This window comes from Somniosus microcephalus, chromosome 3 (assembly GCF_052327205.1).
Source record: "Somniosus microcephalus isolate GS21.2 chromosome 3, FLI_Smic_1.0, whole genome shotgun sequence".
NCBI lineage: Eukaryota > Metazoa > Chordata > Chondrichthyes > Squaliformes > Somniosidae > Somniosus > Somniosus microcephalus.
Window position 1 is genome coordinate 241,646,518 of NC_140989.1, and position 27,410 is coordinate 241,673,927.

At 42.0% G+C, this 27,410-nt stretch overlaps 1 protein-coding gene across 1 annotated transcript; it reads left to right on the top strand.

The window, feature by feature from the left end:
• The first annotated feature begins 3,516 nt into the window (after window positions 1-3,516).
• On the top strand, window positions 3,517-27,021 carry LOC147121775 (uridine-cytidine kinase 2). The gene is made up of 7 exons (XM_085982268.1): window positions 3,517-3,840; window positions 13,490-13,649; window positions 13,763-13,859; window positions 17,285-17,427; window positions 19,216-19,313; window positions 25,433-25,481; window positions 26,851-27,021. The coding sequence occupies exons 1-7, from the start codon at window positions 3,760-3,762 to the stop codon at window positions 26,985-26,987; spliced, it is 765 nt and encodes a 254-aa protein (XP_085838394.1). The 5' UTR covers window positions 3,517-3,759; the 3' UTR covers window positions 26,988-27,021.
• The last annotated feature ends 389 nt before the right edge of the window (window positions 27,022-27,410 follow it).

The following is a 27,410-nucleotide window of genomic DNA, read 5'->3' on the forward strand; positions in this document are numbered from 1 at the left end:
TGCAACAAGACCTGGATGACAGATGGTGAAGAGAGAGAGAGAGAACAAGACGCTGGGGAGGGGAAAAGAGATCGAGCCCAGTGGAGGGGGAAGAGAGAGGGATTGAGATGTGAAAGAGATTAACGTGGGTGGCGGAGAGGCATGTGGGAGAAATTGGGGGAGGAAGAGAGAGAGACCAGGCAGGTAGAGGAGTAGACACTGAGGGCAAGAGATAGTGAGATACAGGGAAAATAGGAAGGGGGGAGACAGATGAGAGAAAGAAACTGAGAGGTAGTGGGGAAAAAGACAGAGAGACGGGGAGAGCGACTGACAGATGTGAGGGAGAGAGAATGGAAGGAGGGGGCAGAAGAGAGAAACCAGAGGGTTTCGGGAGTGAGACCTGAGGCAAGGGGGAGAAAGAAAAGAGAGAGAGTGAGAGACAATTGGGGGGGGGGGGGCAGGGAAGAGAAGGAGAAGGGAGACCAATAGCTAGATGGGGGGACAGGGATGAGGAGGGTGTTCAAGTTTTTAGGCTACAGCGGATGGTTTTCTTGAGTCCAGTGACATAGTCATAGAAAGTTACAGCACAGAAGGAGGCCATTTCGGTCCATCGTATCCACACCGGCCATCAAAGAGCTATCCAGCCTAATCCCACTTCCCAGTTCTTGGTCCGTAGCCCTGCAGGTTAGAGCATCCCAAGTGCACATCCAAGTACTTTTTAAATGTGGTTAGGGTTCCTGCCTCTACCACCCTTTCAGGCAGTGAGTTCCAGATCCCCACAACCCTCTGGGTGAAGAAATTTCTTCTCAAATCCCCTCTAAACCTTCCACCAATTACTTTAAATCTGTGCCCCCTGGTTTTTGACCCCTCTGCTAAGGGAAATAGGTCCTTTCTATCCACTTTATCTGGGCCCCTCGTAATTTTATACACTTCAATGACAAAAATTGTTTCTGTTAGTAAGTCTATACGCCCAATTAACTAAAGTGACTTTATATGCCAATAATGTAGCATTGCCCAATGTCAATCAGAACACTCCTGTTGATGTAATTTGGATAAGACAGCAGCCCTCCCATGCATTTGGATAATGGAATAATAATCCAGTGGTTCTCAAACTGGGGTCTGTGCAGACAGGCCAGTAAACAGCAGAGGGGGAGGGAAAAACCCTGAAACACTCAGCAGCTGTGCAGTGAGTAGGCAAGCGGTGGAGGGTTACACCTGAAATGGGGGGCTGCTCCCTGATTTTTGGCTGCATTTCAGTCCCATGCTCCTGCTCTTTGGTCACCCGGTGCAGAGGGGAGCGGGCAGATCGGAGGACCTCCTCGTAGGACTGTTCCTGGGCCTGGCCAAAAAATCCATCAATTGGTCCAGGCAGCGGGCGGTCGAGGGGGTCGTTCGGCCCGATTGCCTGCCTCTCTTCTGCGGCCATGTTCGCACCCGGGTGGCCCTGGAGATGGAGCATGCGGTGTCCGCCGGCACGCTTGAGGCATTCCGCGACCGATGGGCGCCGCAGGGACTGGAGTGCATCATCACCCTGGCCAATGAAATTTTAATTTAATTTGTTAAGTTTCTTTTAAAGTTATTTTAGTTACAGTCTATTTGTTTATGTACCAATCAAAAGAGTACACCTGAAATGGGGGGCTGCTCCTCGATTTTTGGCTGCACTTCAGTCCCACGCTCCTGATCTTTGGTCACCCGGTGCGGAGGGGAGCGGGCAGATCGGAGGACCTCCTTATAGGACTGCTCCTGGGCCTGGCCAAAAAAGCCATCAATTGGTCCAGGCAGCGGGCAGTAGTGGGGGTCGTTTGGCCCGATTGCCTGCCTCTACCACAGAAGGCAGTTGAGGCCAATTCATTAAATATATTCAAGAAAGAGTTAAATATATTTCTTAAGACTAAAGGGATCAAGGGATATCGGGAGAAGGCAGGGACAGGGTACTGAGTTTGGATGATCAGCCATGATCTCATTGAATGGCGGAGCAGGCTCGAGGGGCCAAATGGCCTACTCCTGCTCCTATCTTCTATGTTTCTATGTTTATGTTTCTCTTCTGCGGCCACATTCGCGCCCGGGTGGCCCTGGAGATGGAGCACGCGGCGTCCGCTGGCACGCTTGAGGCCTTCCACGACCAGTGGGCGCCGCGGGGCCTGGAGTGCATCATCACCCGGCCAACCAAATTTGAATTTAATTTGTTAAGTTTTATTTAAAGTTTTATTAATTTACAGATAATTTGTTTATCCACCCCATCAAAAAGAGTACACCTGAAACGGGGGGGGGGGGCTGCTCCTTGATTTTTGGCTGCACTTCAGTCCCACGCTCCTGATCTTTGGTCACCCGGTACGGAGGGGAGCGGGCAGATTGGAGGACCTCCTCAATGGACTGCTCCTGGGCCTGGCCAAAGTGGCCATTAACTGGTCTAGGCAGCAGGCAGTCGAGGAGGTCGTTTGGCCCGACGGCCTCTCTTCCGCGGCCACGTTCGCGCCTGGGTGGCCCTGGAGATGGAACACGTGGTGTCCGCCAGCATGCTCGAGGCCTTCCGTGACCGGTGGGCGCCGCGGGGACTGGAGTGCATCATCACCCCGGCCAACACAATTTTAATTTAATTTGTTAAGTTTTATTTAAAGTTATTTTAGTTACAGTCTATTTATGTACCCATCAAGAGAGTACACCTGAAATGGTGCCCGTGTTCCCAACAGGAGCCACCGAGCCTAATGCCACTCCAGGAAGAGCAGGAAGAGTGGTGAAGTATTCAACAGGCACATTGCTGAACCTGTAGGGTTACCTTTCAGCTGAAGGGAAAATAAAAGTTTTTGCATCACCAATTTCATCAGTGTTCACTGGGGCTGATCTCAACTCCTGTTTCCATGGGAGGGTGTGGATTTTTCCCCCCGCCCAAAACTTACCTTTGGTTGGCAGCTGCAGGGACTACATTGCATGCTGGTTGTGTTGGGCACCAGGTGGTGATAACGGGTAGGATTTTTAAAAAGTTTTTTGTAAAGCATTTTCAGGTGCAGTAATATAGTTTTTGTAAAGAGCAGTGACCTGTTAGAGATTAAATAAAGTCACTAATGAGGTTTATAAACCAAAAAAATAGCAGCTCGTGGTTTCTTACCAAATCTCATGATTTTTGAGAGTATATGACTCATGATTTATGAGACTTGAGGGTTGTTGTTCGCACCAGTGTAAAAGTATTGAGGGATGCAAGGGTCTGGTCTTTAGAAGCCCCTTCATAGCATATTAGATCTTTATTAATTAATGGAATAAAGAGAACAAGAGTTTTTTTTTAAATACCAGTTACAACTGAAGTTAACATAGATAAAAGTTATACCTTCATGCTCGCTTTGGATTTTTGTAAAGTTGTTTAATAATTATTTCTGCAAAAGTACAGATTTAAGAAAAGATGTTTTAAAAAAGATTTTTTTACGACATACTACTTCAGATGCCATTGATTGGTTATTCCCCATAAAGTGAGCTGTGGATGGTTGGTTCTCCATCGCTCAGATGCAGCTCCGCCCCTGCCCTTGAGTATAAAGTTGGAATGCCTATGCAGTGCTACTGAGGATGGCGGTTATCTGAATCAGTAGCCTGGCTTACCCAGTCTACTGTAGCGGGGTGGGTGGGGAAGTGAGTCATCATCCAGTATTATAAATTTGGGTATTCTTCAGAAATGCTACAGGAAATCCAATCCAGTTAACCTTGTTTTTTTCACTAGGACCAGCCAAAACCGGAGTGAAAGGTGGGGGGGGGGGGAAAGGGAAAAAAATAACCAAGGGCTCTGTGTGTATCATGGCAGGAGACAGCGACCAGACGGTGCAGAACCACAAACCCTTTCTAATCGGGGTCGGAGGGGGCACCGCCAGCGGGAAAGTATGGCTTATGTATCCGACTGATGCGTTTTAACATCGATTTGTTCGCGAGTTTAAAGTGGTGGCGGTGGCACCGCGTGGTTTACGCTGGGTTAGCCGCTGCTGCCCACGCCGCTTTGTCCCGGACTCCCGGTGTGGTTTGTAGCGGCACCGAGAAGGGCTGAAGGCGGGGAGGGAGAATGGAGGTTAGACCCTCTCGCCTGGCTGCGAGGACTCCGTGTGTCAGCTGGTGCGGGTTGCATTGTTCGGTGCAACAGAGTTGCAAATGATTTACTGTATATCGGGGAACTAGATACTCCAGGTTCTGTTTTTTTTCTCTCTCGGAATACTATTGCGAAATGTATCAATCTAATGTGCGAGCCATGGCGGGTGCTTTAGAAATTGTCGAGTCGGAAGCGTGAAGGGAAACTAGTCCAACCCTCCAGTCATTGCATCCGCATCCTTTGTCTTTACAAGTCACTTACTATTTTTTTTTAAATATCGTCAGTGATTTGCTCGGAGGGAGTGTCTTGGGGTGCAAGCTGGAGATAGGTCAGGTTTGAATGTGTTAATGCCCTTCATGTTTACACTCTGATGTGTATTGCTTGGTAGCGCTTTAAGTTTTATAAATTTGCAGAGGGGTACTTTGGAAGTAACCGGGAAATCGCGCTTGAACTTTTCTTGTGTTTCTAAAGAGTCTGAGCCCTGTCTAATACGTCAGACTCCTCCCCCAAACGGGTACGGTTTGTTGCTATATGTTCTCTGCATATTGTGCCTGGTCAGCCGCCTGCTTACTTCCCGCCATGTGTTAAACTGCTATTCTCCTGTGAGAATCTCTCTCTCTCCCTCCCTCCCTCCCTCAAGGTTAGTCACACAGCACATGTTCCTGAATTCCAAAGCAACAAAACAAACAAAAAAGCCGTATTTAAATCGGATGTTTTTGCAATTAGAAAACTTCTCCCAAGTTAAATAGTAACTGAAATAACAACAAAACCGCTGGAAAAACTCAGCAGGCCAGGCAGCATCTGTGGAGAGAGAAATAGTAACTGGTTATGGGAAGAGGAGTGTCCGGCCATTTTCTTTCTGTTGGGGGAGGGGGAAGAGATGTTGAATTTGCCAGGGGTGGCTCCATGTATAAAATTAACCAAATTACGCGTGTTGAACGTAATTTTAAATTGTTTTGATTATGTACCCATTTTAGAATGGCTTTCATAGGAGAAAGATGACGTCTCTGTAAAAGTTGTCATAACTGAAGTAATACTTTTGTTGAATTTGAGTGACTGGTATCCCTCTCGGTGTCTACTTATGATTTAGAGCTGGAATTGATATAATCATTAGATACATAGGTAGGGTTCCTATAATACAGAATTAAAGGGGGGTTCTCTTATGTTCAGCCATACATGAAAATATAAATAACTGGTTAGTTAGAATGTCTAATCTACCACTTGTTTACTATATCCTATTGCCAATACTATGAAGGGAACCTCCACTATACAGAACTGATTTTAAAAGTGACGACACATTTGGATTTCTGTCCTGGTGAAAAGTGCCATGTTTATAATGTAGGCTGGTTTCACCAGGAGTGGTGTAAAAGCTATGATCATAAAACTGCCCTCAAATCTGTTTGTACAAATGAAGCAAAGGTACAATGATCTAGTTGCTAATTGTACTGTATGTGTGTGCACAGTTTGCTCCAGAATGTTGCTGATTTTATAAGCGGCATCAGTTAGTTTTGGTGAAATTATTGCCTTGCAAATAAAGGATTGCAAGGGCTTGGGGCAGTTGGATTTGCAGCAGTCCTGTTTTTTTTCCTACATTGCAACAGTGACTATATTTCAAAAAGTATGTAATTGGCTGTAAAGCGCTTTGGAATGTTGTGAAAGGCATTCTATAAATGCAGGTCGTTTTTGTGGTTGCTGCTGTTTTGGCTTTTCACTTGTTTAGTGGTATGAAAAAGTCTGAAGCTATATATAGCACTCCTGATTTTCAAACGCCAACCAAAAAGACTGGTTTTCTCTTTTTAAATAGAATACAAGGGGGTGGGAACAACAGGTGCTGAAAATGTAAAATAAAAATAGAAAATGATGGACATGTACAGCAGGCCAGTCAGCATCTGGAAAGAGAAATAACAGGTTAACATGCTGTATATTTCCAGCATTTTCTAGTTTCCTTTTTGAATTGGCTTTTAAAATTCATGCAATTTTTTTTTGATAGCATATGGGTGCTGGATCACAGTTTGCTTAGACTCCTATTTACTGTTAAAAATTAAATTATGGGCTTTAAATCCTGCCATATTGCAGATTAATGACATCACCAATAGTGAAAAGTGCTATGTCTTTTTGTATCTCTCTATTGCATGTATTGTGAATTTGCTACTATTCATTTCTGCTGGTTAAGTGTTATATCATGTGGTTAAGTATGGAACAAGCATAACATTTTTTTCTGTGTAATATACTAGTCTAACACCAACCTTGCAGCACATCATTGCCACTCATGCACACCAGTGCCTTGCTTAATGCTACGCTACATTGTGCTGATGAACGCAGTCTTATTGTGACATAGTTTTGTTGAATAGCTGGTATATGCTTGCTGCATTGGGCAATTCAGCCTGTTCAGCATCTTGTACTTCATTGAGTTGCTGAATGTTCTGACTACTGAGTGAAAATCTTGACCCAGTGAAGGTTTCAATTACCAAAAAAAATCACAGCTGAGCCTTGTCTAGGAAGATAGCAAAATACTGCAGATGCTGGAAATCCGAAATAACAAAATGCTGGAAAAACTCAGCAGGCCAGGCAACATCTGTGCAGAGAAATTAGAGTTGACGTTTCGGGTCGAAACCCTTTTTCAAAACTGGAAAGGAAATAAAATAGGTAAGGCAGGGCTGCGATAGAACAAAAGAAGTAAAAGAGACTTTAAGAGGTATTCAAAACCAGACGAAATGGTAATAGGACAAGTGGAGACAAAAGACGGCTGAGATTAGGTGTGAAGTGTACTGGCAGGATGGGAGAGGGGGGGGGGGAAAAAAAGGAAAGGGGGAGGGGAAGACCCAAAACAAAGGGGTTGAAAAAAATATAAGTTAAAAATATAATAGGGGCTGAGGTTATGATCTGAAATTGTTATCGAGTTCAACCATTTCAGATCATAACCTCAGCCCCTATTACATTTTTACTTTTTTTTTTCCACCCCTTTGTTTTGGGTCTTCCCTTTTTTCCCCCCCCCCTGCCCTTTTTTTCTCTCTTCCCATCCTGCCAGTACACTTCACACCTAATCTCAACTGTCTTTTGTCTCCACTTGTCCTATTACCACTTTTTGTCTGGTTTTGAATACCTCTTAATGCCCCTCTTTTACTTCTCTTGTTCCCTCTTTTACTTCTTTTGTTCTATCGCAGCCCTGCCTTCGATCTCTTTTATTTCCTTTCCAGTTTTGAAAGGGTTTCGACCCGAAATGTCAACTCTTAATTTCTCTCCACGGATGTTGCCTGGCCTGAGTTTTTCCAGCATTTTCTCTTGTCTAGGAAGATTGTGTTAACATCCTTTCTTCCTCATTGGCTAGCAGCTTGAGTTGTGCCATGCATTGCATCCCTTAATTGATCCTTCAGTCATTTTGTGCTACTTTGTTTCTGTTGATCACTGCATTCCTCTCGATTGGGGCTTTTGTATTACAAAGTCAGTACAAGTACACTAGTTCTTTCTGCTTTAGTGCTTCAGGGTGCAAGTGTGGCAAAAGCTGCTCAGTTGATGTCACAGGGTAAATTGCAGCTGGATCAGCAGAAAAACTATTGCGCACAAGCAGTTTTTAGTGTGATTTGTGACTTTGTTTCCAGGTTTGAATATATTTTCCTCAGTAGCTGTACAGAACCACTTGGAACGTAGGAACAGGAGTAGGCTGTTCAGCCCCTTGAGCCTGTTCTGCCATTCAGTTAGATCATGGCTGATCTGTATCTTAACTCCATCTACCCACCTTGGTTCCATAACCCTTAATACCCTTGCCTAACAAATCTTGTCTATTTTAATTTTTGCATTTTTCAATTGACCGAGCCTCAACTCTCCCAAAAAGCTGAATTTTGGATTTCTACTTGCCTGCTACTCCTCCTTCCACTACCTAAGTGGGATGAGCTGCTCTACCTACTCGGGAAGCAAAAGCACAGCGGTTTCTGCCTTCTGTGGTAAGATTGTTTGTCTCCTGGTGGGGTAGTGTTCTCTCTCTTGAAGTGCCTGTGGGCAATCGCTTTGTTTGGCAGGGCTCTTGACCCCCTGAAAGCAGAAGCACTGGCTTGTTTACCAGTTGCAGCTAAAGTTGTGTGTCTGTTGGTGGCAACAGTGGACTGAAGTAAATGTACTACAAGTTGTCTTGATTGCTATCCTTACCAAAGCATGTGATTGAAAGTGGATATTCCAAGGTTAAACCTTATAACTTAAATAAAAAAATTAGTGACCCTCATCGACATTTCTGAATTCAGATGCTAAAATGGGATGTTGGTTTTTTGTTGAGCCTTAAATGCTAAGACGATGGCCTGGTAGTAAAGGTCTGCCACCTCCTGAGATTAAAAGTTCTTTTCATAAATAATTGCAGAAGTTATCAAAGTGATGTCTTTGAAATATATTAAACCTTTTGATGTGGAATGGCTGGGTTTTGAAACTTGCATCTAAATAAATAGCACTACCAAACCATAGCTGCAATTCATTGATTGCAGCATTTTGCATTCCTCTTGCTCAAACACTCATCAGGGTGAAGAGAACAGACAAGTTAACATTTCAGATATGGACCCTTCATCAGACAAAGGATCCACATCTGAAACGTGAAGTTGTCTGTTCTCTCCACAAGTACTGCCTGACCTACACGTTTTCTGTTTGTTCCAGATTTTGCATTGGTAGTATTTTGCTTTTTGGTCAGAGGAGCTGTTTGCTGTAAGTATTTTGTTGTGCTTCGGGTAAATGCAGTTATTTCAACATTTTTATTTAATAAAAAAAAAAAAAAATCCTTCTAAACCTGAAACATTACAATGTTTTTGCTGAAAATAGACCTCTGATGCTAAATAAAGCTATTGGCACCTTTTTTTAATGAGTGAGAAGGGAGGGTAGTACAGAACAGCGCTATGGAAATTCTGTCGATTTAGCATTTATTGCAGGTCTAGATCAGTAACCAGCCCAGTATTGGCTGTCCAGGGCCAGACCTGATGCTGATATAGAGGAACTGCTTGTTGACATCCAGCATAGGCAACAACTTGCCCAAACCATTGACGGAGCTACACTATGCAAACCTGACCTGAAGCTGTCTTGAGGGCCGCTGGTTTTTATTTGCATAGCCTATCCTGAGCTGACCTGCTATTCTTTCTGATGAAGTCATTGACCTGGAACATTAACTGTTTTACTCTCCACAGATGCTGCCTGACCTGAGTGTTTCCAGCATTTTCTGTTTCTAAAGCCTGCTCTGGCATTGCCTTAGTTTTATTTCCTCTGTGTCTCTTATCTATTAAGCACTCACGAGCTCTTCAGTGGATGAAGACTGCGCCATTAGACCTCAAATTACCGGTAATAGAATAAAGTATTGAGTACTTTGCTAACTCCATTGATCAGACACTTCCTAAATGCACATACACATTTTTTTCCCTCCTATCCTTTCAAGTGATATGCAACAAGTCATTAATTGTGCTAAAAACCCCAGTCTAAAGGTAAAAGGATCTCGGTCATTAAATTGGCTAGCTAGTAGCACAGACTTCAGGGGAGGTGGTCGTGCCCTGGTCACACTGACATCAGATTCAAAATCTCCATGCTTGAGGGAACCATAGAGACTGGGATGTCTGGGGTATGGAATTTGAATCTGCTGATTTCATTAATATTCTAGGACAGAAATGGGTCATTTGGTCCCTAAGTCTGCAATGCTATTTTCTTTGCATAAGCCACCCAGTCAATTCCGTGCTCCTGTTTGCTCCGCAGACACTACATCCCAATCTAATCCCTTTCAAAATAAATTACAGACTCTGCCCAGTGGTTTATGGCAATGAGTTCCCCATTCTGTGTGTAAAATGCTTTCTGATCTCCTAACTCTTCGTGATTATCTTAAATTCGTGCCCACTTGCATTGCCTTGCTGACCACTGTGGAAATAATCCATCATTATTTACCTTATCATAACCTGAAGACCTCAATTTGGTCATCCCTCAATCTTCTCGACTTTACTAAAGGCAAAAGCTAAAGGATTTTATTTGCCTCTTTACATGGCCGCCTTTGCTTAAGCTTTCACCTTTTAATGTCTTGTGCATTTACATACAAAGGCTACTGGTCTCTTTAGGAGAGGTGCTTTGTACATCCTACAAAGCTCTCTGAACAATCAAATTCTAGCTTTCACCTTCATTCCTATAGCCAAGCTGTTTTCAGTTCCTGTGGAAAAATGGACAGACAGAATATCGCCCCAAAATGCTGGAAATCCAATTATAACAAGGGAGTTTGGTTTATTCAGTTCCTCTCTCCTGTAGGGAATATGGATGGAATTGTGGAATGAAATCCCCAGAACATTGTTTTTTTTTTTTTTAAGAAAAGTCCCTGCAATTTAATGTATTGAAAACTGATTTTTGATTTGTCCAATGGTTAAGCTTTAAGTTTTCAAACTGTGCCCATGGTCGTGTGGGGGTTTGTAAGTGGAGTCTGACCACCTGGAGCCATTCAGACCACCAGTGCACCAAGAATTCTGTACTCTTCTGTATTTGGTGACTTATCTAGGATTTGTTCCCTGCGTTGATGCTGTTTTCTGGAAGTTAGGACAGGGCAATCTATGACGGTCAATATTTACAGGGTTCCCAAATATAGAGGGGAAAAACAATGAAAAGCAACTAAACCAGTGGCCTTGCTGATTACCTACACAGACACACAATAAGGTTAATCTGTCAGGGCACAGTAAGAGCTGCAATGATCCCTTGAGCTAAGAACTTGCTGAATTTCTGATCCTAGCTGTTACTTGGTTTATTGGAACCACTGGAAGGGTAGTGGCATATCTTCTATGATCATATTTTGGTTATAACTGAAGTCCCTAAGTGTTTTTATAAATTCTTGTTTTGTACATTGTACCCCTTCATCTCAAACCAGCCGTGGATCTTTTTTGGATTGCATTGCAGCAGCGTAAGCCCTGAAATGTGCTGGATCCCAGACTGCTATTTTAACACGGTCCGCATCTTCAGGAGCATTTGTGTTAGGCGCACAGGTGCATGATCAGGGTGAATGCTTGGTATACAGGAGGAGTGCCATGGTACTCTTCACATAGTACTCTGAAATTACTGTTGGCAGGTGAAAGCGTGGTACTTGGCTTGTGATTTTTGTATAGGTTTAATATTCAGTAAATATTATGCATCCATGTTCTATCCTGTATGGGCCTGTCCTGTTCTTGGCTCTTTCGCTAACACATTCCTTGCAGTGAAGGTTGGCTGCAGGATCACATGTCCCAGCAGTGACATTTATGCTGAAGGGGAAAGTGGTCATTGACTTTGTTGAATAGGTTGACATTCTCTGTGACTGACCATGTGCTAGCCCTCCTCAATCTTTCTGTAGCATTTGACAAAATTGACTGCTCCACTGTCCCTCTCTTAAACTGCCTTCATTTGGTTCTGTTGCAACATATCCCAATGCAGATGGCATACCTGTAGCAATGTCTTCAAATCCCAATTCTGCACCCATGCCTCTGTACTTCAACATTAGACTGGAACATGAGATCATTTTTAATTACATGGCCTGTTTCTGTGCTGTAAATTCCATTTGGCCCAGCCAGTCTGTGCTGGTGCTGCTTGCTTTTTCTTTTCTAGAGAAAGGAGCCCCAGTCTGTTCAGTCTTTCCTGGTGGTTATAACCTTTTTCAGTTCTAGTATCACCTTTGGTGCCTCTCTATTTAATAGAGACCATAACTGTGCACAGTAATTGTGGTCTAACTAATATATAACCAATAATACTGCAGTTTCTCTCATTGGCCATCTTCCCGCACTTGTCGTACTATTTTCAAAAGTATAACTTAATTTTTAGGCACTGTAATGTTGGAGTTTACTTTGGATCATCGTAGAGCAGCATCTGTGCACCTAATGCACTGGCTCCTTGCATTTAGGCTGCTAAATCCAGCTCTCCTGTCCAGACAGCAGAATTCTGCAGTCAAGATAAGAGACCAGTTTTGGCAGTGTAAACACAAGGAGCCAGCACATGGTTGCTGCTTCCTCGCCCTCTTTTTTTTTTTCCCCCCCCCACCCACCTCCTAAATTTAAAAAAAATTGTCAAAACATTTGGTGAAGCAAACCTGTGAAACCAGAATCTTGAAATCTGGACTCTGTGGTTACAAATTCTTCAGAGTTTGACAATGAGATTGTTCCTCAATAACACTTTTTTTTTTTTTTTTTAAATTCCAGAATCATGATGATGTATAAAACAAAGCCAACTCCCAATCCCCATGCTGTAGAAACTGCCCCATTGCATTTCAGGAGGTTCTGCAGCAGTCAGTCCCACTTTATTGCTGCAGTTATTCATCAAAAGTTGCTGCAAGAGTGCCTAAAGATTAATTAGTACTTTTAAAATAATGTGGTCAGGTGGCAGTGACGAGATCACGTTTCACTCCCATGTTGTAGTATCGCACTTATTAATTGACTAGTAGCAAATGCTTGTACGGAGGGGGGGAAATGTATGAGCATGCCTCCGCACACCGCCAATGCTGGGTGATCGTCTTGACCATCACCTAGCACCCCAGATGACACTGCATGTTAGCCCAGCAAGTAGGTGAGTCGTGAAGAGCGGGAAGTTTTCCAGTTTGTGCTGCGCTGATCGGCAGAGCAGAAATGGGGGTACAGCAATTGGACGCAGTACCCCCCAGGCTTAGCGGGAGAATCTCATGGTTCCTGCTCCCGCATCACTTTTTCCAATGATCTGCTGGAGGTGTTCATGGGGCTCAACTGTTATGGTTTTTCTCTCTCTTTTTTTTCTTCCCCTCCCCCACTCAATGGAAGGGCTTGATAACTCAAGTCTTACACATTTGGGGATGTTGCTTAAGTATAAACATGGCAAGTTTTCAATGTCTTCTGGATGGGAGGGGTTTCACTGATTTATAACCATAATAAGCATTCCATCTCTGTTAAGTAGGTCAAATCTCCATTTTGGAAGGATACCATTTATAACTATATACATTTGGCTGTCAATCATAGTTGGGAACATTTTACATGCTGATCATTATGCTTTACTGAAATCCAAGTGACTGCAATCTGTTGCTTTTGCATCTGATAACATCTGTGCTTAATTTTGTGAGAAACATTTTTCACAGAATGCAACAGACATAACTTTGTGGCAGTAGTGCCCAGCTTTGTGGTATTGTTATGCCTACTGGTGATAATGGCCCCACACTGCCTCAGGCATTGTCTGACTACAGGAGACAGTAATCCCAGTTTAGTGTCTTAGCTGAGCTATTGATAGTTGGTTTCAGTATCTTTATACTTCTTTGTTTTTAAATTTGAAGTGTGGAAAATGTTAAGGAATGTTTTTTTTTATTTAACACTGCCACAACTCTCAATACAGTTTACTTATTCTACTTGTATAGTTTTGTGTTTAAAGGCAAATATTTGGAGGGGGTTTAGGGTAGGGCCCAATGTTGGTGAAATAACTAATATAGGAACTACAGTCTCTCTATTCACATGTTTCTCATTTTTTCTGAGGTAGTCCTCTGTTTGTGCAAAAATAGTCCAGCTACTCGGCCAAAATGAGATCGACCATCACAAGCGGCAGGTGGTTGTCGTGAGCCAAGACAGCTTTTACCAAGTCTTGACCGCTGAACAGAAAGGAAAAGCAATGAAGGGCCAGTTTAACTTCGATCACCCAGGTACGTGCATGTTGGCAAAGGAGCCCGCAATGGAGAATTTAGTTATGTATTGCTGTAATCTTTATTGAGGCACAATTAATTTTTTTTCCCTCCAATTTTATGTTTCTTTGCAGATGCCTTTGATAATGAATTAATATTGAATACCCTGCAGGATATCCTTGAAGGAAAAACGGTCGAGATTCCTGTCTATGACTTTGTTTCCCATTCCAGGTAAATTATATTAAAAGATCATATTTTGTTTTTAAATGTAGCTTGCAGGCCAAGTAATTGGCAGATTTCATTGGCGTCAAATGATGTGCATAACAGATGTATTTGATTTATCTGGGGTGTTGAGGCAATGAATTTAGAGCTTGACATATTCTTTGTACTTGCATTCCCCAACTTGGTTTCAGAATTATCAACTGGATCAGAGTGACTAGTTGAGCCTTACAGAATAGGAAGGTCCCAAAATTGATCCCTGATGTGTGCTACATTGATTGACCTCAGCTGTGGTAACTGTAGGAGTGCTACATTTGCGTCAGAGAAGGGAAAATTTATGTTGCCTGCCTTCTTTGTGATTACTAACCTCTGCAGGTGTCTGGTGTGTAGATATCTGGTGAAGACGATCAGGCTTGGCTCTCGTGCATGGTTTAGCCCCCCCCCCCCCCCCCCCCCACCCCCCCCCAATCGATTAGCTTGATCATATTCTATGTTTATGTTCACATGTAAATAATGACCACTTGTGTGAGGTGCCATGATGATTGGCTTCCGAGGAACTGTATCCCAGCAAGTGTCCCTTGCTTTAAGGAGGAGAGGAACTTAACCGGGGAGTTGGAAATTTGTCTTGTGTAGTTTGCAATTAAATGCTAATGGCCTGTCCTGGTTGAATGGCGTGGAAAGAAAGAACTTGCATTTATATAGCGCCTTGCATGACCTCTATGCCCCAAACCACTTTTACAGCAAATTGAGCACCTTTTGAAGTGTAACTACTGTTTCAATGTGGGAGACAGGGAAGCCAATTTGTGCACAGACCACAATGAAATAAGTGACCAGATCATCTGTTAATAGTGTTGGTTGAGGGATAAATGTTAGCCGGGAGAATTCCCCTCTTCGAATAAAATGCTGTGGGATCTTTAACGTCCACCTGAGAGCTGACAGGGCCTCGGTTTAACATCTCATCCGAAAAACGCCACCTCTGACCGTGCAGCACTCCCTCAGTACTCTACTGGAGTGTCAGCCAAGGTTATAGTTCTAGTCTCTGGAGTGGGACTTGAACCGACAATCTTCTGACTTGGGTGAGTGTGCTACCACCCAGGTTCTACAATGTAGTTTCAAATAAAGTAACCATTTTCTGCTTGAGTTTTGACCCTTTTTTGTATTTAATTTTTTTCATGGTAAATTTGTACAACAGCGCTCTGGTAGATGTAGCAGGATTTCATAATCAAAGTGGGAGATAGTGACTCTGTAACTAGACAGACTATGGTGTTCCACAAACTCTGTTCCCTAGCCGTTGACTCCATCCCTCTCCCTGGCCACCGTCTTAAGGCTGAACCAGACCACTTGCAACCATGGGATCCTATTTGACCCTGAGTTGAGCTGCTGACCCCATATCCTCTTCCATCACCAAGACCACCAATTTCTACCTCTAACTCCACCCATCTCTGCCCTGCCTCACCTCCTCCATGCCTTTGTTACATCTAGACTCAAACTGTTCCAATGCTCTCCTGGACGGCCTCCCACTTGCACCCTCCGTAAACCTGAGCTCATCCAAAATTTGCTGCCCGATCCTAATTTGTACCAAGTCCCGTTCACCATCATCCCTGTGCTCACTGGTCTACATTGGCTCCCAGTCCAGCAATGCCTCAGTTTTAAAATTCTTACCTTTTTTTGAATTCAAATCCCTCCATGACCTCTCCCCATCCTAGCTCTGTAACCACCACCAGCCCTACAACCCTCCCAAATCTCTGCGTTCCTCCAATTCTGGCCTCTTGCACATCTGTGATTTTAATCGTTCCACCATTGGTGGCTGTGCCTTCAGCTGCCTGACTCATAAGATCTGGAATTCCCTCCTTAAACCTCTCTACACCTCTCCTCCTTTAAGACACTCCTTTAAAAACCTACCCCTTTGATCAAGCTTTTGGTCACCGGTCCTAATATCTCCTTAATGTGGCTGTGTAAAATTTTGTCTGAAGCACCTTGGGATGTTTTTACTATGTTAAAGGTGCTATATAAATGCAAGTTGTTACTCGGGTGAACCACTTGAAGCAATAAGATGTTATATGGAAATTAATTGAAATGGCTAGAACTAGAGATTTTAAGAGGAGGGGAAACGAGAAACGGAGAAGATTTTATAGGTTTACACATTTCCTGAAATGGAGTCAAAATCGCAGATTTTTGCACCAAATGGTTGGGTATACAGCATAACTGTTCCCATTTGTTGTGGTCTGGCTTTCTCTGAATTTGCATGATCTTGAATGTTGTGCAGTACATTGATGGACAGTGACTTTGATGCTCCCAAGTTCTTAGTTAAGCTATAGCATCCAGGTGTGTCCAGCTGGCATAATCTACCCAATCCAACCCAAATGAAGGTTTGTTGACCAGAGGGGGGAGAGGCAGGGGGGCAGACTTGCCCCACTAAAATGTAAATGGAGAGTAATGCTACATTGAAAGCAATTTAAATACCACCCCAAAAATGAACTGTATCCAGGTTGTGTGTGATTTACTTGAGATGCTATGCAGCTTGGACAAGGCTAGAAAATTTCTCTCTTACCAGAAATTCCATTCCCATCAACTAGTTCCTGTTCAGTTCTGAGCTGAAGAATGAATGAACCCATTCATCAAGTTGCAAGTATCAACTGAAAACTTAACCTTTCAATCTCCAATTTTGCTGTTTTTTTTTTTTTTAAAAAGAGAAAAAATCTTGCCCTCCCCTGCCCAACTTCCCCTTTTCCCAGGTGCATTTAGACCTTGGTAACCTGTTCCAGCTCTTCTCCATCTTTAGATTAGCTGTTTTTCCTGGGGTATATTTTGATGTATTCTGGTTACAAAGTGTGAATGAAATTTTTTTAAACTGTTAAAAACAATCTTCCTAGAACTAGGAATTCAGATCATCCTGACCTGAATGTGATTTTTTTTTTAGTGTAGAATTTAATAAAGGCTTTTGACTTAAAATTTTTCAAGTAAAACATGTAGGTCTGTACATTATGTGCCCAAAGCTGCAATAGTACCTTCTGTACTTCAGGAAGTTGAATTGAATCTTTTTTTTCTTTCGTATAATATAAACGCATGTAGGGACCATTACAGTGAGCCATTTCTGCTTGGTGTTCAGTGGCTGAGCAGTTTCAGTTTATACTGGGTTTTTTTTCTTCCGTATAAGTAAAGGTTTGGTGCAGACTGAACTACGCTGGGAGTTTTACATGGATGAGTTTTACAGCCTAGAATGGAACCTTATACAAGCTTCCCTGGGGCATTCATGATGTGCAGAGAGAGGGGGAATTGGGTTTAAAAGAGCATTTCATTGCTCAATGGAATCTAGTGTACAAAAAAAATGGCTGTGAGCTCAATGGGGAGGATAAAATAGTTCTAGTTAGCACCCATGTATCATTGGCAGTAGAAACTGAAGTGTTCCTGTTATTTCTGCATGTTACCTTTTCCAGAAAATCTGAGACGGTGACTGTTTACCCAGCAGACGTGGTGCTATTCGAAGGCATCTTGGCCTTTTACGTGCAGGAGATTCGGGACATGTTTCAGATGAAGCTGTTTGTGGACACTGATGCAGACACCAGGCTGTCACGCAGAGGTACAGGGCAGGTAGAAACTATCATGATGTGGTGGTTTGTGCTGTCTGTAAATATAGTAGATAACTGATCAGTCAACAAGTTGGCATTTCAATGGTGAGAATTTGGAGGGGTGGGGGGTTCAAAAGTACACACTGAAAAGAAAATAGCTGTGAAATGCAATGCTTGAGAAAGACAAAGTCTGGGAATTTTTTTTTCCCATTTGCTCCTCCATATTGAAAAAAACATCCTTCAATCTGCTCTACCTGTTGTCCCCAAACTGCATAATGGTATGCAACAGTGTCCTCTAACTTGTTCCAGGGTTGCACAGTAGAATGTAGCAGGTGAATGACCGCCACCATCTCTGGTGTGAAGAGGAAGTGTGATAGGACTTCAGAATGTGGCGAGCCTGTCTGCTTCCCTCTGGCAACCCCTGGCTTCCATTGCACTACCTGGAGAAAGCAGTGTGCAGGATCCAGCCGTTGATGCGTGTTGTTGGCAGTACCATCACCTGTCTGGACCCTGTCCACCTATGGATGGTTGCTGTGGACCTTCATCCTTTTGGAAGACTTTGAAATACATCTCGGTGATGGCCCACTTGGACCCCATGTTTGGTTTATTCATGAAGATGAGTGGTTTCTTTATTGAGTACAGTAAAACTGCTGCAGACAAAACAATTACTGGAAGCATAATAAAGCATGAAGGACGCAAGATACGAGTGCATAGTGGATGCTAAGTAACCGTGGATTCGACGCTTTACATTATGGTTGCAAAGGACATTTAAGATGTGATTAGTTTTTTAACCTTAAATGATGCGTTGGTATCATCACACTTGTAGATACGAGCTCTTGTGTTTTCAGAGACCACCTGGGAGTCTCTGATACCCAGCCTGCACTGTTTTCAATTTTCTCTTGCATTTTAACGTGCATTTTGCTGTTTTTTGTTTTGAGGATTTGACAATCTACTTTTTGAACAATACTTGTCTTGATTCAATGTGTTCCTGTAGGCATGAAAATATTGTTTCTGTTCTAGAGAGGCCCTGTTTTATGTGACATTCCATCACTGGAGTTTAAAAGTTGAACTTCTCAAACATTGCCTGATATCATTTTTGCAAGACTACTGGCACCAGCACAGTAAGTCATGTGACTTGCATAGATCAAGTGGCTCATTTGCATAAATGCTATGTATTGGAAGGCTTTGATTTTTCACTCGAACCTTGACCACGCCAGGGGAGCTGAAAATGGAGTGGTAATATGGCCGAGCTGTCGACTCTTTTATCCTTGCCCCTCCTGCCATCCAGCCCACCTTAAAGCATGTTGCTATTTTAAATGTAGGCTTCCATGATTGAATGCTTTAGAAGGGAGAAAGGGGAATACTTTGTAAATATTAATTTGCATATGGTGGGTCCCCCCCCCCCCCCCCCCCTTTTATCTCCACTCTGCTTCCTGGAGTAAGCTGGCTGAGATTGGGTACTCTATTGTGTGAATAACAAACCTGTGGCACAGTGGACTTGCGCTGCAGTATATTGTGAAACCTGCAAATGCAACTTTTTAAATTAATGCACATATTTGATTTTTTTTTAAATGACTGTATTAAACTGCATAGAGCAATTATTTATACTGCTTCCAGTTGCAGAAGTTCACATTTTTCAGACAGTACTGCAGAATTAAATAAAGTAGAGCATTGTCAACTAAAATTTAATTAAGACTATTGCAATTTTATTTTTAAAGTGCTGATTTTTTTTGAAGTGGGTATTTCTGTAAATACTCAGTTTGTAACTGCAGTAAGAATGGCTCCTTGTTTTGTTTCAGTATTAAGAGACATCAGTGAAAGACAGCGGGACCTAGAACAAGTTTTAACACAGTACATAACATTTGTCAAGCCAGCTTTTGAAGAATTCTGCCTCCCGGTAAGTATAATTGGGCCATCAATACAACATTTTGTTCAGGTTCTAGGAGGTGGCATGCTGAGTGCCCACTCTGGGTGCACCTAACTCTCTTTCTGTCTCTTCACAATATGGTGGAGTGCTGCTGTTTAGCCACCTTGTTCCTTTTAGCAGTTGAATCTTATTGTTTAATTTCTGTTACCAATGCTGCCATGACTGAGTGGTAAGTGATTTACTGAGCTTGCTAAGGGACAGGGGTTGTTGTAGAATGAGCTTTTTAAAATATGGTTTTACTGAAATTCTGTAGGAAATAATGTAAGCAATATACCAATTATATTGAGCTAGAAGTAGTAGAAAGCATTTGGCAATCGGGCAAGAGAATTTGCTGTTTTTATGGGAGCCAACAGTCACCATAGCTCACAGAAATTATAACTATCTCATACCTACAGTTCTACTCCCAATGTTTCATACATATTGGCTCCTACAAACTTGGCTGTGACGGTCCTTGTGGTTGAATAGCAGCATGAATTTGACACATGGTGTAGAAACATGAACCTCCAGACAGCATGGCAGTGCTGTTGTACTTGGCCTATGTTGATGACCAATATCATTATCAGCAGTAAATAGGTAATGTAGACCATGTCTGGGCCCCAGGCAAGCCAAGTGGGCTCTATCTGGATGAGCTCTTTCGATAAAGGGTTATTTGGCCTAGCAAACTCTTTCCTTCTAGATACTGTCATTCAATTTAATCGTCCACTGACGAGATTAAGTAAAACTTCCAAGAAAATAAAAACTAACTTTTTTTTTTAACCCCCCCAACACCTTTTTAAGGTATATTGACAAGCTTCCAGGACATCAGTTCAGATTATCCAGTCCGGAGATGCATTCATGACTCCTTCATGGTCTGAACGTACTGTATCCATCATGATCTGTATATAAATTATTTAATGTCTGTTGGGTATCTGTCCCATATCTACTGCTCTATGGGAGGAGGAGTCAGGAAGAAAATGTGTTCTGACCACTGTTTAATTTTGCATTGTTTTCAGTTTCTGTCACCCATGGGCACAATTATTTAACTCTTTATTTGCAAACTTGGCTTGTATCCTGTCTTAACCCATCTCCATTTAAAACTGCTTTCCCAGCATTCTGAATCCTGCTCGCGCTTTTTTTTTTTTTCTGGGCCCTACCCAAAATGGATGAGAATGCCCAAAGTTCCATGCAGTACTGTATATGTGGCTTCTGCCAGTATCTATTTTATACAAGGTTCGAATAGCCTGTGTTGTCTTATAATCTGATGCCCTTGAGAGATGTCCAGTACTTAGATAGCCTTGTTGATGAGACTTGGATTGATTTAATCAGTCCAATCCTCATCCTTTCTACTACTGATGGAAGCCCATTTATAATGTACATTTCCTGTGAAACCAATGAGTTGGAAGTCTAAAACCATTTTCTTCACACTATTACTTGACCACAAGGGCTTGGTACCATCAAATAATTTTTATAGTGCTGGAGAAAGTCTCCACCATCACTCATGAATTGTATAAACGGGTCCTTGCTGAAATCCTATTTGCTGTTACCACTTCTAATTGATTTCCATTTATTCTGAAAATCTACTTTTATACTGACCAGCATTTTCAAATCGGCTAGCTAATGGTCGTTAGTTCCAAAGAACTTCTTTTTAGAAACCCTCCCATGCAGAAATTCTTTCTGAAATATTAAGTAAACTTTATTTACTTGCCTTTGTCTTACATTTTTCCCCAGTAGACATTCGATGCATTTTTTCCACTATAGACCTTCGGTATATTCCTGAGTTAATATCTACTTGTCTAAATATTAAGATAAAATTTGTTGTCTTCAATATAGACCTAGTTTTTGTAGCGTTCCAAAATAATCAACCTATAGCTTTTCCTGTTTCTGTGGTCATTTTTCTAGTATCTAAGTTCACCTGACCTGTAGATTTTCTTTCCTGGCCTTTACCCTCCTCTCCTGCACTGCTGAAGACATTTTGCTGCCTTGAGGTGAAAGTTCCATGAGATCTCAGTGCAATCTGGTGTCTCACTGAAGTGAGTCTTGACTGTGTGGTTTCAGACTATTCAACTACTGGGGTATCACAGTTGAGTCCATTTCTGTTTATACGCATCACTTTCCAGCAGGAGTTGCTGGATAGCGATTAGGAGTGCCACATTTTACTGCTATCCTAGCTAAGATCAGCCAGCACTGCATTGATTTGAACTTTGGACCCTCCTGTCTACATAGCTCATAGTCGATGGATAGATGCTTTGTGGTTAATTTGAGATGTTTGCTGGCAATAACAAGTCTCTAATTTGCTTCTTAGCCACACTTTAGTCTGAGGTTTCTGCTTCACGGGCCATTTAACTTAAAACTTATAATTTTAAATTATCCCTTTTTTAAGCCATTGTACATGATACATGGCTATTGGGTGTGATTATATTGCATCTCAGTTTTATGTCCTGATTCTCCAAAATTTTATAATTTTCATCTTTGTTTTAATAGGCTCTTGAGCTGATCAGCCAGGCCCAGTTACTGGAGCTAAAGTCTCTTAATACTGTAAAGCCATCCTTTTTTTAAATAGTTCTAAGCAAGGATGATGAGATATCTTGATTGATCATATTCTCCAGCATTTGGTTTCTGTGCCCCTCCCCCCATGCCTCTGCCCAATCAGCTGGCATCCTAGTAATGAAAGAGACTTGCATTTATATACCACCTTTCACAACCTCCAGGATGTCCCAAAAAAGCCAGTGAAGTATTTTTGAAGTGTAGTCACTTTTGTAATGGAAATTCGGCAGCCAATTTGTGCACTGCAATGTGGTAATGACCAGATAATCTGTTTGTGATGTTGGTTGAGGGATAAATATTGGCCAGGACACTGGCAGAACTCCCCTGCTCTTTTTCGAAATAGTGCCGTGGGATCTTTTGCATCCACCTGAGATGGCAGATGGGGCCTCGGTTTAACGGCACCCAAGACAGTGCAGCATTCCTTCAGTACTGTATTTGAGTGTCGTCCTAGATTATGTGCTCGAGTTCCTGGAGTGGAACGTGAACCCACAACCTTCTGACTCTGAAGCGAGTGTTACCACTGAGTTACAGCTGACACCTAAAATGGGTTTAAACTTTACTATGTGGGGAAGGAACCCTTGGAAAATATCAACATGTTTCTGAAGATCCTGTGTTCTAAGGCCTAGACAGTGACCCAAAGGTAGAGCATGCTGTACTGCAGAAAGGGCCACTTTGCTGTCAAAGGGAACATCCTGCTTGGAATGTGGGGTCTGTTGAAATACAGATGTATGAGTAGAAATCTGGATTTCATGTTCTAACTCTGCAAACTCCTTACAGACCTCCAAAGGCCAGTGAACCCCAGTTTGAAAACCACTCCAATAATGTAACCAGTTGGCACACTTCTGGGATTTTGGTTTAAATCCAAACTTTTTTTTTAATTTAAAAAAAAAAAAAAAAAAAAATCTCTTGCCACCTGGAAGGGTCTTCAATGAAATGTGAGTTGACTGTCTCCAAGCAGTTCCAAAACCCAAACTGAATACATAGAATTTACAGCACAAACAGGCCATTCGGCACAACCAGTCTATGCCGGTGTTTATATTCCACACGAGCCACCTCCCACTCTATTTACTTCATCTTTCCCTCGCACCCTATCAATATATCTTTCTATTCCTTTTTCCCTCCTGCACTTTTCTAGCTTCCCCTTAAATGCTATTCACCTCAACCACTCACTGTGGTAGTGAGTTTGACATTCTTGCCACTCTTGAGTAAAGAAGTTTCTCCTGAATTCCTCATTGGATTAATTAGTGACCATAAGAACATAAGAAGTAGGAGCAGGAGTAGGCCATACGGCCCCTCGGGCCTGCTCCGCCATTCAATAGGATCATGGCTGATCTGAACCTAAACTCACGTCCACTTCCCTGCCCTCTCCCCGTAACCCCTAATTCCCTTATCTGCTAGGAAACTGTCTATCTCCGTTTTAAATCTATTTAATGTTGCAGCTTCCACAGCTCTCTGGGGTAGCAAATTCCATAGATTTACTACCTTCTGAGTAAAGAAGTTTCTCCTCATCTCAGTTTTGAAAGGGCAGCCCCTTATTTTAAGATTATGCCCCCTAGTTCTAGTCTCACCCATCAGTGGAAACATCCTCACCGCATCAACCCGATCAAGCCCCCTCACAATCTTGTATGTTTCGATAAGATCGCCTCTCATTCTTCTGAACTCCAATGAGTAGAGTCCCAACCTACTCAACCTTTCCTCATACGTCAACCCCCTCATCTCTGGAATCAACTGAGTGAACCTTCTCTGAGCTGCCTCGAGAGCATCTTGTATTTATGGCCCCAAGCTCTACTTCTACCCTATCAAACCACATCATAATTTTAAAGACCTTTATCGGGTCACTTCTCTATCTCTTTTCTAGAGAAAAGAGCCACTGCCTGTTCAGTCTTTTCTGATAGTTGTACCCCCTCAGTTCTGGTAACATCCTTGTAAATATTTTTTGCACTTTTCTCAAGTGCTTCTATATCCTTTCTGTAATATGGAGACCCGAGCTGTGCACAATCTGTAATTCAGCAACGGTAACACTTTTTTTTTTCCCCCCATAATTGTGATGCATATCTTACTGACCTTTTCTGCTTTAGGGAACTTTTATATTGATGGCAGATGTGCAATATTTCTGCTAGTGGCTGCATAAAAGGCCTAACTTTTTTTTGAATCCAGGAAGTATTGGAGACCACACTTTTAATGGGTCCTATGTGCTGCAGTCCGATTAAGTGCCTATTGTACTTGTTTGGTAAACTGTTCGTTCCACCTTGATCTGTAGTCCTGCCCTATATGGCTATTCCTTTTTAAAATCACTAAGCTCTGTTGTAAAATTGGCAAATGTCTATTTTCTCTTCTGCAATTTGTTATTGATCTGTCGTGATGTGGCCTTTTACTCGTGCCAGCTGCAAAATGCATGCACAAGTCCTGGTCCAAGGGGGGGGGGGAAATGGCTTCTTAACAGACCTTGATTTAAGAATAATAGCACCAAGCTAAGTGAGCTTGGGAGAATGGTGCACAGAGTTCACATGTCTCTATTTGAATGCTGTTTTGCAGGCACTAATTAAATGTAAAACTGCCTACAGATATTTTTCCCTGTGAAGTTCTGGTCTTTGTAAGCCTGGACTAAATTCTGTATTTACATTCTTGGGTATATAAAAAAAAACCTTGCCGCTTTCACAGGACTAGAAGGTGCCTGATGTCTAGAAAATGTCAAATTGGCAAAGAACACAACGGATAAAGTATTTACCAGCATGGTTCCTTCTGCTATATTATAGTTAAGAAACCTTTTTTTTTAAATGGGGTTTTATTTTGTGTTTTTAAAATTTGTTAACCATAATTTTGTGCTTACATTTTGTACAATCATTGATGCATCTAAGGGGAAGCTAGATAAGTATGAGGGAGAAAGGAATAAGGATATGCTGAAATGAAATAGGGTGGGAGGAGGCTTGTGTGGAGCATCAACACCAGCATAGACCAATTGGGCCAAATGGCCTGTTGTTGTGCTGTAAATTCTATGTAATTATAAAATGCTAAGTTCTATAATTATAAAATGGAAAATTGTGTAAGCTTTTGTTTTGCATGCAGTGACTGTTATGAAGTTGTATTTTATCAAAGGTGTTTATGATGGGCCAAAGTACTAATAAATGCAAGTATTATAACTCGAGCACTACATTAAAAAGATTTAATTTTTGAAATGAGCTTTAAAGGTGTATTTTTGTCATGTCCATCTAAGTAAGCAGTAAAATAAAGGAGTAAGCCTTCATTTAAAACATCTATTCTGTAAATAGAACTGCAGCAAACTGTGTAATGTATTATTTGATGAAACATGGATTTACAGATTAAACTGCTTTACTAAAAAGCAGCAGTCCCACAAGATTCTTTTATGTCTAAAGCCCCACATTTGTGCCATCGGTTCCCAACATGCGGTTCTTGGCTTAATAACAAAGGCCTTAACTAGTTCCCCTTTTTATTCTCGCTTGGTCCATCATAGTGCACGTGTGCCACGTATAAATTTGGGGTCCACTCTTTAATCTACTATTCTGTTGTGATACACCACCAAGTAAACATTATTTTTTTGAAAACAGACTAAAAAGTATGCAGATGTCATCATTCCAAGAGGAGCTGAAAACTTGGGTATGAAGCTGCTTGTTTTTAATGATGTTTATGCAATCCCTCCCTCTCCCTCCTTGCAGCAAAGTAGCTGTTCTGTAGTTTACTGATGGCTATTGGGTGAGATCAGTTATTGTGCTGTGAACCTTTTTTGTTTCCATGTATCTCCTGACATAATTCAGCATTGGCTTACCACCTGGACTGGAAGACTCTTTTAAAAAATCTAACTTCTGACGCTGTAATTATTCACATTCGATTTGTAGGCGAAAGATCTTGACAAGGTATAGGAAGTGTTCATGTCATGGACTATAGCAGTAATATGTGTTGAAACCAGAATAATAGGAATTTGGGAATGAGACCTCCTCCTATTGTGTATTCAACTGGTATCCAGGGTGATCCAATACATTGATTTTTTAGGTTATGCTAGAGAGCCACTTCATGCCCCCATAGTCTGTTGTCTCACCAGCTCCACTGTGAGTAATCCATTGTCAGCAACCTAAATGGCAGGTCTTGGGACATCAAAGATCATTCTTGACAGATCAGAAATGCCGATTTTCAGCACATGTGCTTCACATGCCTGAAACTGGCATTTCTGATGTTCCTACGGGTGTGTACACAGCCCGTACGCACCCGTAGGCATCGGAAAATACGGGCCAATATGGGAATATTAACTTTTGAGGTTTGTTAATCAGTGGATTAATAAAAACTTAGGACTCCAGCCCACCTCAATTTTGGACTTGTTGAAATAAGGACAGTGCTCAGACTCAAGTCTACACCACCGTCTAGTAGTTATTCTGAGCCAGATAGCAATTCTGCAATCTATGGAGTACTAATACTGTATCTTGGGCAAAAATGCTTCCTAATAAACCAGCACGTTAGATGCTATGAATGAGGATGTAATATCTGAATCTTTACCTGTCTTGCCTTGGACTGAGTATTCTGCCTCTTACAGTATTTGGTTAGGCTATTCTCCTTGTTGCTGATACTTTTCCGTAGATCTTGCAAAGTAGCTTTAGCTAGGGCAAGAATTGTGCCTCTACCACCCTATCACAGTGCAGGGATGTGCTATAATGTGAACGGAATAGTTTAGCCAATGATCCTCCTTCACACGCTTATGTCTAATGTATTTCCTCAAGGATTCATTTATCTCCAAGCCTGGAATAGTAAAGCAGAATAAAAATACACGTTTTAACCCCAGTCATTGCAAATTATAAAGCCATCTGTTTAAAGGTTGGATGGTGGCAGGGGGGAAAGGGAGGTGTTGGTAGAGAGGAACTGGTTAAGTGCATATCTTTAGTCATCTTGCCCTAAAGGGTGCTTAGTATGTACAGCGATATGTAAGTATTAATTCCAGTTTGTTTCAAGAATTCTTTTTTCCTATTCTTCCTGCCAGTTGCCATAAACTTGATAGTGCAGCATATACAAGACCTTCTCAATGGCGGGTTGAGCAAGCGCCAGAACGGTTGTTTGAATGGCTACAGTGCTTCACGCAAGAGAGACACTTTGGATTCCAACAGCAGACCACACTGACTGAAGACCAAACAGTAGAAAACCCTCTACTGGAGTTTAGCATTGACTTTGCTATTTACTGTCTCTTTGGGAAGGGGAAACCAGCCAAGGTCTTGCAACATTTGTTCAAAGCAAAATTATGGCTTCACTTTTTGCTGGTGACAAAACCGAATTCTTTCTGAAGTATTTAATTTTGCCAAGCAAGTTTTTGTCTATTGCATTAACTTTAAAAGAAGTGGCACATCCTGCCTTTTGACCAGTAAGTTCTTAATAAATGTTTGTGCTCAAGCAGCTCTGTCAAAGAAATACAATCCAACCACGGAATACATTTGTGTTTTAGTTTGGAAATGTAAGCAGTGAAGGCAAATCTTGTGCTGTTGTGATAGCCCTTTTGTAGAATAACTTGGATTTGAGAAACAAAGTGTTCAGTGTTGCAAAAACGAT